The following is a 15,972-nucleotide window of genomic DNA, read 5'->3' as shown; positions in this document are numbered from 1 at the left end:
AAGCAGCAGGTGCACACAGGAAAGAGAAAACAAAGGGCTGAAAGGTGTCTGCTACTTCTGTTGCACTCTTCTAAGCACTTACTACAATGCTCTGCACATAGTAAGCACTCAATAATAATCACTGATTGGTTGATTGGTATCCAAAAGAAAAAAATGAGCACAGGGAAGACATGAGGCTATTATTATTGAAAGCAGAAGGAAGCAGCATGGCCTAGTGGGTAGAGTGCAGGCTTGGGAGTCAGAATGACCTGGGTTCTGATCCTGACTCTACCACTTGTCTTCTGTATGACCTTGGCAAGTCATTTCACTTCCTCTATGCCTCAGTTCCCTCATCTGTAAAATGGGGATTAAGACTGAGCTCTATGTGGGACAGGAACTGGGTCCAACCCAATTATCTTGTATCTACCCCAGTGCTTAGAACAGTGTCTATACCATAATTGTTATTATTAGAAGGGGAGGAGACAGAGGTGGGGGTTAAAGATAGCATTTTGGGAGGGGAGGAGAGAGGGAGCAAGTATTTTTGTAAGAAATGAAGGAATGGGGGTCAGAAGCAAAGGCAGAGGGGATACATTCAGAGGGCAGGTGGGAGATTGCCTCTTGGGGTAAGGGGAGAAAGAGAAAGGGCTAGTAATTGTTTCCCCCCCACCCCACACCTGTAGAAGATTTTTGTGTCTGTTTCCTCTGCTAGACTGGAAGCTCCTTAAAGGCAGGGGTCGCATCTACTAACTCGACTGAACTCTTCCAAGACTGTAAGCTCATTGTGGGCACGGAATGTGTCTGCTTACTGTCATACTGTACTCTCCCAAGCACTTAGTACAGTGCTCTGCACACAATAAGCACTCAATAAATATGACTGAATGAAAAAACAAACACTCAGTACTATTTTCCCACTCCCTTCTGCAGCACTCTTGCACTTGGATTTGCACCCTTTACTCACCCTCCCCTCATCCCCACAGCACTTATGTACATATATGAAATGTATTGATTTACATTAATGTCCATCCCCCACCTAGACTGTAAGCCTGTTGTGGGCAGGGAAGGTGTCTACCAACACTGATATATTGTACCCTCCCAAGTGCCTGCTATAGGGCTCTGCACACAGTATGTGCTCAATAAATACGACCTATTTCATTGAGAGAGGAGCTGGGAGGAACTCATGCCTGTTGGTTTCTATTTTACTGACAAAGTAGATGGCACAGTCTCGGGGTAAGGAGGCATGAGCACCCCGAGTGGAGGTAAGATGACTGCCTGCAAAAGTGTGCTCTGCTCATAGTAAGTGCTCAGTAAATGTCACTGACTGACTGAAAAGCTGGGTCAAGGCCCCGGGGCCAGAGACTGCCTTTCAGCAGGACGGTTCGAGATCCCTTCTGCAGCTGGTAGGGTCGGGGCGAGGGAAGGCAGGGATGTCACTGAGCTGTGAGGTAACTGCGTCAGCCCAGGGCTCCGGGGGAGTGGGTGTGTGTATGTGTGTGTCTTTTTGGAGTTGGTAATAGATTTCATGCCACTGCTGCAGTGTTACGTTTTCTGAATGACTCTAACAAAGACATCGTTTAAGGGATGTTCAGCAATACAGTTTTTAGCACAGAAAGGAATTTACTACTTGTTGACAGGTACTAGAATGAATCCTAATTTTGAATATGCAAATCTATGGAAAAAAATGGACTCCGGGATACACCCAATCGGATAACTGCCACATGACTGTAGATGTGGACTCATTTATTCTACTCTTTCATCCTGAAAAACTCCTACTACAATCTACTGTATCCCTGTTCTAGTCTCCGACTTCCACAGCCTATCTTCATTCAGTCGTATTTACTGAGTGCTTACTGTGCGCAGAGCACTGTACTAAGTGCTTGGGGAAAGTACAATACAGCAATAGAGAGAGACAATCCCTGCCCACGAGCTCACATTGTAGAGGGGGGAGACAGACATCAATAAAGGAAACAGGCATCAATATAAATAAATCAGATTACAGATATATACGTAAGTACTGTGGGGCAGGGAGAGTGGGGGGAAGAGCAAAGGGAGTGAATCAGGGTGACGCGGACAGGAGTGGGAGATGAGGAAAAGTGGGGCTTAGTCTGGGAAGGCCTCTTGGAGGAGATGTGCCTTCAGTAAGGCTTTGAAGGCAGGGGAGAGTGGTGGATTTGAGGAGGGAGGGCGTTCTAGGCCATAGGTCTACATAAAATGTTTGTATCTCCCATTAGTCCACAAGCTCCTCGAGGGCAGAGAATGCATGTTTTGATTCCGTAGCACTCTCCCAAGTGTACAATATGCTGCTGAGCCCCCTGTGTGCGATTCTCCCTCCTGCCCCCATCCCACGGTGAGTTTGCCTCCATCTCTACCGGAAGGTTCTCTTTCTTCACGGCAGTGGGTCCCGGTGGCGGCATGGGCGCAGTGCCAGGAGGCGGCGGACCCTCGCACTTCCAGGCAGGGGTGGGAGGCCCAATACGGGCAGTGGCCTGACTGCCGATCCGACCCGAGATGGCAGCCTTACCAAAGAGGGAGGGTCTCCCCACGCGAGCGTGTTCCCCGCGCCTGTCTCTGGGAGCTGGCTTCCCTCCGCTCGGCCAGTCTCACTTAGCGCTACAGCATCGACTCTATCAGCCTGGTGCACGAACCATCACAGCTGTCCTTCTTACAGGTGGTTTCATGGCCAGGCAGCATCCTGATTTGCAAACATCTGATGTTGTGATTTCTGATATTTGTTTTGACTCTGCAAGTGTACAGATCAACCAGCCATGGTCTTGAGATGAGCCTGGTACAGCTGGAGTGACACTCTACTGCTGTTTGGACGTTTTATTTTCAGCCCCCTCTCCTCAAACCCTACCAGTGCAGCTGTGTTCCAGTGAGCACAGCCAGATGCAGCATTGGCCAAGGCTTTGTTTTCCATGTCCTCAAGACTATTCTCCGCCCTCCTTGCTTTCAGCTTGTCGGTTTCAATTCACTACACAGCAAGCTTTTTTTTGATGGTATTTGTTAAGTGTTTACTATGTGCCAGACACTGGGGTAGATACAAGGTAATCAGGTTGGACACAGTCCATGTCTCACTTGGGGCTCAAAGTCTTCATCCCCATTTTACAGATGAGGCAACTGAGGCACAGAGAAGTTAAGTGACTCGCCCAAGGTCATGCAGCAGACAAGTGGCAGAAACAGGATGAGACCTCAGGTCTTTCTGATTCCCAGGCCCCTGCTCTATCCACTAAGCCACGCTGCTTCTCACGCTTCTCCCTATTTGTGGCCCATTCTCTCTACATGCCCCACCTGGAACAGGTGTGTCGAGCGAGCTTCGGTGCTAGGAGACTGACTTCATTCCAGGACGGCTTGCTTTGTGATGCAGTCTTGCCATTTGATATGGAGCCCGGCCCACGAGTGACCCTGATGGAATTGCTCAAGAAGTCAGCCAGGTCTCCCAGCCACACACAAGGTTGGACAACACTATAGCTTGGAAGCCCTTTAGTTTGGCCCGAAGCCTGGTGCCACACAGCCATCACACTCTGACAACCCCCCAAAGGCTGCGCTGGCCTTCCTGACTTGGTTTTCTATTTTCTTGCCTTTCGTGGCATCGTTGGCTAATGTGCTGCTAGGTAACAGAACTGACAGTATTTAGCTCTGCGGTGCTGATATAAACGTATGTAGAATACATAGAATACATTAAAGGTGAGCCTATGTTACCCAGGTGAATGTGTTACTCTGGATTTCATCGGATTAGTCTGTAGCACATAGCTGATTTGGCAAAGTGTTTTTTAATCGTTTGCATATCTCGTTGGGCATGTGCCTCTTGGGTGTTGTGCCCTGAATTCGGTAGTTCTCTGGGACTTTGGGTGATGCTCAAAGTCTGTTGCATTGGAAGAGTTGCCCAGAGGAGCACAAGTGTATTTTCACCCGCATCCGGGCCCCTGCTGCAGTACAATGATGCAGACTGGGGAGGTGGAGACATAGTGTCATAACATTTACTAACAAAAAGCTAAAGAACAAGTCAGTTGGACTGATTTAGAGAAACCACCTGTGATCTTTGGAACAGGCCGAGGCCCTCAATCTGCTTTGTAATGAAGTGAATTCCAAAACCAGGTGCCCTCTTGGCACCTACTATACATCGATTAACCAAATATGGGCCATTCTACAGTAAAATTAAAACCAATTAAAAGCAAACACACTGAAAAATCTTATTTACAGCAAGTCGGTTCCATGTGCGCCCATGAGGCCGCTTCGCATACTGCTGTGCAGCAATCCCCGGGTCACATCTCTCCACCTGAAACTGCAGGTAGCCGGGGCAAATGCACTGCATCAACTCCAAAGAGAAGCTTTGAGGAGTGAGAGAGGAAACTTAAGCAAGGTGAGAGCTATTTCTACCGGTAGACCAACAGCCAGCCTCTAAGCCAGACGTTTTCTAAAAATATAGGCAGGAGGGCCGCTGTTGGGCTATTTGTTGTTGGGCTCCCTGTGGAGGGGAGAACTCCAGGGAAGCCACAAGCAGAACAGCTACTGGGAACAGCTGAGAAGAGGAACTGTTCCAGCGGCCGCTGCTGCTTGCTGCCACCGCCCCAACACACTTCCTCCTTCACTCTGGTCAGACTGAGCAGAGTGGAAGGGGAGACTTCAAGAGGCACCCTGGGAGCATGGCTTCCCAAAACACACAAAACAGAGTCAAAGCCTCTACGAGTTTAGGCCCTCAATAATGTGCTACCTTCTGAAGAGCATCAGGCATGCAGGAAGGTGGCCCAGAAAAATGGCAGCCCCTGGACTTGTTGGGAAAAAAAAAAGGGGCCAGACTAGGGCAGCAAGGGAGTTAGGGAAAGCGTTGGGGCCGGCGTGGAGGGGGGGGGAAAGACGACATTATCCAATGGAGCTAGAAAGGGCAGGCCTGGTTAACATTACCCACACTTGGGCTGGTGACTCCACAGGCTCCTTACCATTTTCATGCCTCGGCCCGCCGAGCAACAGGATGCACGCAGAATAAGAAGGAAGGGGCAAGGCAAGACAGATCAACTATCCTTACTAGAAGTCACTGAACTCAAGGTGAGCAGACTGTTCACAACCTTAAGCAACCAAGGAACTTGCGAGGAATTAACTCATTCAAAAGCTTCTGATACAATCCAGCTCAAAAACTCCATTTTTCAAGCGAGAAGCAGTGTGGCCTAGTGGAGAGAACACAGGCCCAGGAGTCAGGTGGACCTGGGTTCTAATCCAGGTTCCGCCACTTGTCTGCTGTGTGAGTCCTTGGGCAAGTTACTTCACTTCCCCTTCACTCCACAGAAACCTCCCTCTCAAAGGTTACAAATGATCTCCTCCATCTCCTCCTCACCAAATCCAACAGCTTCCACTTCAACCTAATCCTCCTCCACCTCTCGGCTGCCTCTGACACTGTCGACCACCCCCTTCACCCGGAAACATTATCCAACCTCAGCCTCCCTGACATTGTCCTCTCCTGGTTCTCCTCCTGTCTCTCTGACCACTTATTCTCAGTCTCTTTCATGAACTTCTCCTCTGCCTCCCGGCCCCTAACTGTGGGGTCCCTCAAGGTTCAATTCTGGGTTCCAGTCTATTCTCCATCTACTCCCACTCGCTTGGAGAACTCATTCGCTCCCATGGCTTCAACTAGTCAGGGGTCATGGGTTCAAATCCCGGCTCCCCACTTGTCAGCTGTGTGACTTCGGGCAAGTCACGTAACTTCTCTGGGACTCAGTTACCTCATCTGTAAAATGGGGGTTAAGACTGAGAGCCCCCCCGTGGGACAACCTGATCACTCTGTAACCTCCCCAGCGCTTAGAACAGTGCTTTGCACATAAGCGCTCAATAAATGCCATTTTAAAAAAAAACTACCATCTCTATGCAGACAATTCCCAAATCTACATCTCCAGCCCTGATCTCTCTCGCTCTCTGCAGTCTCCCACTTCCTCCTGCCTCCAAGACATCTCCATTTGGGATGTCCTCCCATCACCTCAGACTTAACATCTTCCCACCCAAACCCTGTCCTCCATCTGACATTCCCCATCACTGTAGACAGCACCACCATCCTTCCTGTCTCACAAGCCCATAACTCCCCTCTCATTCAACTCACTTAATAAATCTATCACCAAATCCTGACGGTCGACCTTCAAAACATCACAAAAATCCACCCTTTCCTCTCCATCCAAACTGCTACCACGTTATTCCAAGCACTTGTCCTATACTGCCTGGATTGCTACATCAGCCTCCTTGCTGACTTCCCTGCCTCCTGTCTCTCCCCACTCCACTCTTCTCTCTGCCGCCCAGATCATTTTTCTATAAAAGCATTCAGTCCACATTTCCCTACTCCTCAAGAACCTCCAGTGGTTGCCCCTCCACCTCTGCATCAAACAAAAACTCCTTAAAGCCCTCAATCATCTTGCCCCCAACCACCTTGCGTCACTGCTCTCCTACTACAACCCAACCTTCACACTTCGCTCCTGTAATACCAACCCACTCACTCACCGTACCTCAATCTCGTCTATCTCGCCGCCAACCTCTCGGCCACATCCTGCCTCTGATGTGGAACACCCTCCTTTTTTCATATCCGATGATTACTCTCCCCACCTCCCCTCCAAGACGCCTTCCCTGACTAAGCCCTCATTTCCTCTTCTCCCACTCCCATCTGTCACCCTGACTTGCTCCCTTTATTCACCTCCCCTGACCCCACAACACTTATGTTCATATCCATAATTTATTTACATCAATGTCCGTCTCCCCCTCTAGACTGTAAACCGTGTTTGTTATATTGCGTTGTACTCTCCCAAACCCTCAGTCTACTGATCTGCATATATTAAGTACTCAATAAATACAACTGATTGATAACTCCTCCGGGTTTCAGTTACCTCACCTGTAACATGGGGAATAAGACACAGGGACTGTATCCAACCTGATAAGCTTGAATCTATCCCAGCACTTAATACAGTGCTTGGCACATAGTAAATGCCTAACAAAAAGACCATTTTCTAAAAAGTATTTTGAGTCAGATACTTTAGCAGTGGTTGACAGACACAAATGCATGTTTTAAAATACATTCATCTGAAGCGATAAGAGGAACTAATCTCCACAGTAGTTCAATTATGTCCACCATATTGCAGATTCCCTGAGATTCTGTCTTTCACATTTTGGGAAGGTTGTGAAACGGTGTGCTGGTCTGATTTTTGGTTGTGATTACGTGCTGAGGAAAAAGCTGTCAAATGGAACTCCGGAGCAAAGGACCTGAATGAGAATCTAGACTGAAGGGATCGTGTTTCACCTAAAATCAGCCCTGGACTAAGGGACCCTCCCCTTCCTTCCCTGGGTAGAATAGATTTTGCTGGACGTGCCCTTGTGGCCCGCCGCTCCCCCTCCCCACACCCTTCAGGCACCATGTCCTAAAAACATCCCTGTCCTAGATGTCACCAGGTTTGGCTTTCGATCATTTCAACCTTCCTTAGATGTCTGTCGCCTGCCCTTGCTCACCCCCCTCCCTTAGTCTTCGACTGGGAGCTCCTTGAGGGCCAGGGACCGCATCCAATTGTTACCTGTGCACTTTCCCCCCAGCTCACCACATGGTAATTGCTTAATAAAGACCAAGACAACTATTTCAAAGCAAACTCCAGAAGAATTTTGTTACAGTATTTTAGATAAGCTAAAAGCTTCTGAGCACTTCTCAGCCTGAGACCTCTTCCGCAGCAAGAGATTGAAATTGAAACACTGTGCCACGCTTACACACTTCTTTGAGCCCATCTCCAACATAAGGCTCCCAAAAGAAGTGAAGCGAAAGAGGAACACTTTTAGGGAAAGCACTGACTGTTCTTTCCTTGCTAGGCCACCCACACATGTATCCTCTCTTACTGATGACCATCATGTGGCCCAGCCCTCCCCTTACCCCACAGGGCTCTTGGCTGCTCACCAACCTCCTCCCTCCACTTCATTCATTCAATCGTACTTATTGAGCACTTACTGTGTGCAGAGCACTGTACTAAGCGCTTGGGAAGTACAAGTTGGCAACATATAGAGACGGTCCCTACCCAACAGCGGGCTCACAGTCTAGTATGTTTGGTTTTGTTCTCTGTCTCCCCCTTTTAGACTGCGAGCCCACTGTTGGGTAAGGACAGACTGTATATGTTGCCAACTTGTTCTTCCCAAGCACTTAGTACAGTGCTCTGCACACAGTAAGTGCTCAATAAATACGATTGATTGATTGACTGATACAAGGGCCCGCTCACCAAGTCACTTGCTGCAGCTATACAAGACTCTCCCCATGGGCAGCGGCCACGTCTACCAACTCTGTCAGAATGGACTCTCCCAAGCACTCTGCACACAGTACGAGCACTCGAAAGATACCATCGATCTCTTGCAGTTCTCCGTCATGGTGGTTTTTCGCTTGTGGCTCTTCAGTTCCAGAGGCTTGGCCACCCCTGCCCCATCCACTACGCTAAATCCTACTACACAGCGGCTCAACTCTGACCCGCTGGCTCATTTTCCATTTGAATTCCCATTTGACTGCTGAGGAAACTGAAGCCCAGAAGTTAAGTGCCTTGTCCGAGAGCACACAGCAGGAAGGGGAAATCTGGGATTAGAACCCAGGTCTCCCGACTCTCAGGCTCTTTCCAGTAGCTGACAATCTGGCAGCCAGTAAATACTATTATTGTTTATATCGATGCTGTGTCTCGCCCAAACTTCCGTAAAACATGTATTAGCTCTCCAAACCCCTGTTGGTGATCTTCCTAGCTATTTCAAAACCTGATAACAAGCAAAGCAGCAGTAAGAACAAATCACGGCAAAGTGACAAATCAAAACTTCAACTGCCACTTTACGTGTTCCTGTATAACTGAATCGCCCTCTAATTGAGACCCACATCACACATCCCCCCCATGGGGGGGGGGGGGCACATGGGGTGGGTGACAACCAGGAGAGGAATGCCATTAGTAATGAAGGTTACCGACCAAAGAACCACCTAGATAGAGCGCTTGCTGAGGTGAATTACCAGAGCAGGAATCCGGAAAAAAGCCAAATGCAGCTACATAAATGGGTCTTCAATCAATACTCTCTATGGAGTGCCTACTCTGTGCAGACTTTCGTACTAAGCGCTGGGGAGAGTACAGTAGTTATAATACAAAACCCCTACCCTCAGGGATCTTACAGTCAATCAATGGTATTGAGCACTTATGCTTGGGAAAGTACAATACAACGGAGTTGGAAGACACATTCCCTGCCCACAACAAGCTTACAGTCTAAAGGGGGAGACAGACATTAATATAGATATGTACATATCTATAAATTATATGGGAATATATGCTTCTAATATATTATGAGAAGCAGCATGGCTCAGTGGAAAGAGCATGGGCTTTGGAGTCATAGGTCATGGGTTCAAATCCACATGTCAGCTGTGACTTCGGGCAAGCCGCTTAACTTCTCTGGGCCTCAGTTCTCTCATCTGTAAAATGGGGATTAAGACTGTGAGCCCCCCATGGGACAACCTGATCACCTTGTAACCTCCCCAGCGCTCAGAACAGTGCTTTGTACATAGTAAGCGCTTAATAAATGCCATCATTACTTATTATTATTATTACACAGGTTCTACGGGAGCTGAGCATGGGGCAAATACTAAATTCCCGAAGATTCAAGTGCGTAGATGCCGCAGAAGGGAAAAGTGGGGGAGACAGCCACCAAAGTCAATTACAGGTAAGAATAAGACCGGAGAGGTGACTATGTACAGTAAGACCATATGCATCGAAGTGCTTCAGATAGTTGCGAGTGCGTAAGTGTGGAGGTGGCATTGGGAGAACGTGACCCGGGGAAATGAAACGCTAAGCAGGAGGTGGGATTTCAGAAGGGCTTCGGAAGTGAGGTCTGTGGTTAAGCTGATTTGAAGGGAGATGGAGTTCCAGGCAGGAAGAAAGCTATGAGCAAGAAGAGATTGGTGGTGAGAGATGCAAGAATGAAGTACAGCTGAGAAGGCTGGCTTGAGAGGACGGAGGGTAAGTAAGGGCCAGAGAGGTGACGGAAGGCCTTAAGCCCAGTCAGGGGGTTCTGCTTGATGACCAGTGAAGGTTTCTGGGGAGTGGGGAGATGTGTGCAAAACAGTGTTTTAGAAAAAAGCAATCTGGGCAGCAGAGTGAAGTACAGACAGTAGAGAGGCCAGAGTCAGGGAGGTCAGCAAGGAGGATGTCGCACTAGTCAAAGTGGGATATACCAAGTACTTGGACCAATGGAGAGGAAGGGGCAGATCTGGGAAATATGCGTAGGGGGAGAGACAGGATTTAGGGACAGACCAAATGTGAGAGATAAAGGAAGGTAAGGAATCAAAGACAATGCTAAGATAGTAGGAAGGATGATGTCAGCTATGATGGGAAAATTGGATGGGCAGGTGGATTTGGGAGGAAAGCAAAGTTTTAGTGTTAAATGGAATGAGATTGAAGTGTGTGTGTGTGTGTGTGTGTGTGTTGGGGTGGCTGGCAACCATGTAGACATGGATCTGTAGACTGGGGGAAAAGGAGCAATGGTTCAGTCCAGCGAGGTAAATTTGGGAATTACTTGAAAAGACACAGGAGCCAATACCATTAGAGCAGATGAGCATGGTTCTCTCTACTTAAGCTTCCCCACGGGTTGCCCCCTGCCCACCTACTCACTCACTGCATTCAAGGCCCCAGCAGGAGGCACATGCAGGAAAGGCAAGAACGAGAATTTCGCAAAGTTTCTCAGTTCCAATGAAAGCTCAGCCATCCTATATGATTGAAAATTAAAGACCCGATCCTTAGGCCCCCCTACATCAAGTACTTGGATTTGAACTACGGCTTCAACTATCATCTCTATACCGATGACACCCAAATCTATATCTTCTCACCTGTTCTCTCTCCCTCCAGGCTCGCATCTCCTCCTGCCTTCAGGACATCTCTATTTGGATGTCTTCCAGCCACCATATACAAGACAGAGCTCCGTATCTTCCCTCCCAAACCCATCCTCTCCGGAACTTTCCCGTCACCGTGGACGGCACCGCCATCCTTCCCGTCTCACAACCCGCAACCTTGGTGTTATCCTTGACTCCGCTCTCTCATTCACCCCACGCATCCAATCCGTCTCCAAATCCTGCCGGTCTCACCCTCACAACATCGCCAAGATCCACCCTGTCCTCTCCATCCAAACTGCTACCACGATGGTACAATCACTCATCCTATCCCGACCGGATTTCTGCATCAGCATCCTTTCTGACCTCCCAACCTCCTGCCTCTCCCCAATTCAGTCCACACTTCACTCCGCTGCCCAGATTATCTTTCTACGGAAATGTTCTGGGTATGTCACCCCCCTTCTCAAAAATCTCCAGTGGTTGCCTATCAACCTCTGCATTGAAACCAAACTCCTAACTATTGGCTTCAAAGCTCTCCATCTCCTTGCTCCTTCTTACCTCACCTCCCTTCTCTCCCTCTGTGTCCCAGCCTGCACGCTCCACTCCTCTGGCGCTAACCTTCTCACTGTGCCTCCATCTCACCTTTCTCATCATCAATCGTATTTATTGAGCGCTTACTGTGTGCACAGCACTGTACTAAGCCTTTCTCGCTGACGACCCCTGGCCCGCGTCCTACCACTGGCCTTGAAGGCACTCCCTCCTCAAATCCGCCACTCACTCTTCCCCCCTAAAGGTGCATCTCCTCCAAGATGCCTTCCCAAACTAAGCCCCCTTTTCCTCAGCTCCCCCCTCCCTCCTGCATCACTGACTCGCTCCCTTTGCTCTTCCCCCCTCCCCGCCCCACAGCACATCTATATAACCCTATTTATTTATATTGATGCCTGTTTACTTGTTTCCATATCTGTCTCCCTCCTTCTGGACTGTACGCCCGTTGTGGGCAGGGACTGTCTCTACTGCTGCATTTATACTTTCCAAGCACTTAGTACAGTGCTGTGCACAGTTAGGCGCTCAATAAATATGGCTGAGTGAATGAATGAAAGTGAGGCAATTACTATGCAGTTTACTTGGATTTTAACAAACCTCAATGGATCTTAGATCCATTGGATTTGATAGTCTAGGAAATGATACAGTGAAACCGGCTCATCTTGGTTTAGGAGCACATACAAATTCACTTTGTGGATGTTCATCAAAGTGAGAGATTTGTCATTGCGCTTTTTAAATAAGAACTGACGCTCTGCAGATTAGGTTTTGCCACTTCCTTCAACTACCAAATAATCCTGCCACCTCCTCTGTTCTCACTCTGGAAAGGGAAAAAGAAAGCTTAAAGAAGTGAAAGACTATCTGGGGGGTGGGGTGGGGCGGAAGGGCTTGGAAAGCCACTTTCAGAAACGTGGTTCCCTAAATGAAGTCCACACGGTGCTCCACTAAATTCAATCACTCGTTCCCTTCCCCACAGCGATGGCCTCACAATTCCACGGTTCCAACTGCTGGGATTTCCTCGAGAAAGCAAACAGGCCACGGTCAAACGTGAGCACTCTTGGGTCCAGGCTCCCCCACCCCGCCCCTCCACGTAGTCAAAAGCAGATCCAGGGCTTGTACAGTAGCCAAATCGAAAAGGCTGGCGACTGCCCCAAATCTACAGGGTTACCTCTGAGCCAATTTCACTTTGAACTTTAAAGGCGTCCCCAGGTAGGAAAGATATTGGTGCTTTTCAGAGACGTGGCTAATGTATAGGATTTTATCTACCACTCTATAGACCAAGCCCGCACAGGGCGCCCGGCCTTACTGTAGGATTCTGTCCACCCGGACGACCATCATCATCAATTGTATTTATTGAGCGCTTACTGTGTGCGGAGCACTGTACTAAGCGCTTGGGAAGTCCAAGTTGGCAACATATAGAGCCAGTCCCTACCCAACAGTGGGCTCACAGTCTAAAAGGGGGAGACAGAGAACAAAACCAAACGTACTAACAAAATAAAATAAATAGAATAGCTATGTACAAGTAAAATAAATAGAGTAACAAATATGTACAAACATATATACAGGTGCAGTGGGGAAGGGAAGGAGGTAAGATGGGGGGATCATCATCATCATCAATTGTATCTATTGAGCACTTACTATGTGCAGAGCACTGTACTAAGCGCTTGGGAAGTACAAACTGGCAACATATAGAGCCAGTCCCTACCCAACAGTGGGCTCCCAGACTAAAAGGGGGAGACAGAGAACAAAACCAAACGTACTAGCAAAATAAAATAAATAGAATAGATATGTACAAGTAAAAGAGAGTAACAAATATGCACAAACATATATACAGGTGCAGTGGGGAAGGGAAGGAGGTAAGATGGGGGGGATCATCATCATCATCAATCGTATCTATTGAGCGCTTACTGTGTGCAGAGCACTGTACTAAGCGCTTGGGAAGTACAAATTGGCAACATATAGAGCCAGTCCCTACCCAACAGTGGGCTCACAGTCTAAAGGGGGGAGACAGAGAACAAAACCAAACGTACTAACAAAATAAAATAAATAGAATAGCTAAGTACAAGTAAAATAAATAAATAAATAGAGTATTTATTTATAGGGGGATTGGAGAGGGGGAGAGGAAGGAAGGGCCTGACCAATGGCCAGGCCCCCGTTTTGGGTTGTGGGGAGCCCCTGGATTCCCATGGAATTTTTTTTTCCCCCCTCCCCAGCCCTCTGACTGCTCCCTTGCCGCTGTGGCTTCCCGGTGGGCTTCGCCCGGAGCATCGCCACGGTCGGGCTTGGCGGGGCTCGGAGAGTGGGGGGGCCGCCCGCCCCTCCCTCCCTCCCTCCCATCCTCCCGCGCCAATGACGGTTCGGCCCCGCGGGGCGAGGGGCCCACCACCACCCGAGCGCAGGCCGCGGAGCCCCGAAGGCCCGACGGCCGCCTCCGCCCGGCCTCACCTCGTCCTCTTTGTGGTTCCGGATGCCCCGGACGAGGTCTTGCAAGTTTTTGTCGAACATGCGATCGATGCTGCCCTTCACCATCTTCAGCGCCATGGCGGCGGCGGCGGCGGCGGCCGGAGGGAGACGGCGGCGGGGCCTCGGGGCCGGCGCCGCCTCACATTCCCGCCCAGAAGGGAAGGCTCCGCTCGCCCGTTCTCGCAGACGGAGACGCGGCCGGGCGGTTCGCAGACGGGGACAAAATGGCGCCGCGTCAGCTGACAGCCGCTCGTCCGCGCCCTTCCCTCCCGTGACGTGGCGGCGCGGCCCCCACAAGGCCCGCCCTCCGGCTCCGGCTCGGCCGCGCCGTGGCCCGCTTTTCTTTTCAATCAATCAATCAATCAATCGTATTTATTGAGCGCTTACTGTGTGCAGAGCACTGGACTAAGCGCTTGGGAAGTACAAGTTGGCAACATATAGAGACAGTCCCTACCCAACAGTGGGCTCACAGTCTAAAAGGGGGAGACGGAGAACAAAAACAAACAAATAAAATAAATAGAATAGAGATGTACAAGTAAAATAAATAAATAGAGTAATAAATACGTACAAACATATATACCTATATACAGGTGCTGTGGGGAAGGGAAGGAGGCAAGGTGGCGGGAGGGAGAGGAAAGAGGCGGCTCAGTCTGGGAAAGCCTCCTGGAGGAGGTGAGCTCTCAGTAGGGCCTTGAAGGGAGGAAGAGAGCGAGCTTGGCGGATGGGCAGAGGGAGGGCATTCCAGGCCCGGGGGAGGACGTGGGCTGGGGGTCGATGGCGGGACAGGCGAGAGCGAGGTACGGTGAGGAGATTAGTGGTGGAGGAGCGGAGGGTGCGGGGTGGGCAGCAGAAGGAGAGAAGGGAGGTGAGGTAGGAGGGGGCGAGGTGATGGAGAGCCTTGAAGCCCAGGGTGAGGAGTTTCTGCCTGATGCGCAGATTGATTGGTAGCCACTGGAGATTTTTGAGGAGGGGAGTAATATGCCCAGAGCGTTTCTGGACAAAGACAATCCGGGCAGCAGCATGAAGTATGGATTGAAGTGGAGAGAGACACGAGGATGGGAGATCAGAGAGAAGGCTGATGCAGTAGTCCAGACGGGATAGGATGAGAGCTTGAACAAGCAGGGTAGCGGTTTGGATGGAGAGGAAAGGGTGGGTCTTGGCGATGTTGCGGAGCTGAGACAGGCAGGTTTTGGTGACGGCTTGGATGTGAGGGGTGAACGAGAGAGCGGAGTCGAGGATGACACCAAGGTTGCGGGCTTGTGAGACGGGAAGGATGGTAGTGCCGTCAACAGTGATGGGAAAGTCAGGGAGAGGGCAGGGTTTGGGAGGGAAGACAAGGAGTTCAGTCTTGGACATGTTGAGTTTGAGGTGGCGGGCAGACATCCAGATGGAGATGTCCTGAAGGCAGGAGGAGATGCGAGCCTGGAGGGAGGGGGAGAGAGCAGGGGCAGAGATGTAGATCTGGGTGTCATCAGCGCAGAGATGATAGTTGAAGCCGTGGGAGCGAATGAGGTCACCAAGGGAGTGAGTGTAGATCGAGAACAGAAGGGGACCAAGAACTGAACCTTGAGGAACCTCTACAGTAAGGGGATGGGAGGGGGAGGAGGAGCCTGCAAAAGAGACTGAGAATGAACGACCAGAGAGATAAGAGGAGAACCAGGAGAGGACGGAGTCTGTGAAGCCAAGGTTGGATAGCGTGTTGAGGAGAAGGGGGTGGTCCACAGTGTCGAAGGCAGCTGAGAGGTCGAGGAGGGTTAGGATAGAGTATGAGCCATTTGATTTGGCAAGCAGGAGGTCATTGGTGACCTTTGAGAGGGCAGTTTCCATGGAATGTAGGGGACGGAAGCCAGACTGGAGGGGGTCGAGGAGAGAGTTGGTGTTGAGGAATTCGAGGCAGCGTGTGTAGACGACTTGTTCAAGGAGTTTGGAAAGGAATGGTAGGAGGGAATGGGGCGATAACTAGAAGGTGAGGTGGGGTCAAGAGAGGGTTTTTTTAGGATGGGAGAGACATGGGCATGTTTGAAGGCAGAGGGGAAGGAACCAGTGGAGAGTGAGCGGTTGAAGATGGAAGTTAAGGAGGGGAGAAGGGATGGAGCGAGAGATTTCATGAGATGAGGGTCAGAAGCACAGGTGGCCGGAGTAGCACTTGA

The 15,972-nt window shown here is 49.8% G+C and overlaps 1 protein-coding gene across 2 annotated transcripts in view; it reads right to left on the bottom strand.

The window, feature by feature from the left end:
- AP3D1 (adaptor related protein complex 3 subunit delta 1) overlaps positions 1-14,018 on the bottom strand; it is a 108,733-nt gene extending 94,715 nt beyond the window's left edge. Inside the window, exon 1 of one of the 2 annotated variants that reach the window (XM_038740567.1) lies at positions 13,805-14,018. In XM_038740567.1, coding sequence (XP_038596495.1) covers positions 13,805-13,900 — 96 coding nt within the window. In that variant the 5' untranslated portion in view covers positions 13,901-14,018. The remainder of the gene's footprint in view (positions 1-13,804) is intronic. The other variant, XM_038740566.1, reaches the window with a different exon arrangement.
- Positions 14,019-15,972: the final 1,954 nt, after the last annotated feature.

The sequence above is a fragment of the Tachyglossus aculeatus genome, chromosome X1 (genome assembly GCF_015852505.1).
Source record: "Tachyglossus aculeatus isolate mTacAcu1 chromosome X1, mTacAcu1.pri, whole genome shotgun sequence".
NCBI classification, from domain to species: Eukaryota; Metazoa; Chordata; class Mammalia; order Monotremata; family Tachyglossidae; genus Tachyglossus; species Tachyglossus aculeatus.
This window is presented reverse-complemented; position numbering and strand designations above follow the sequence as displayed.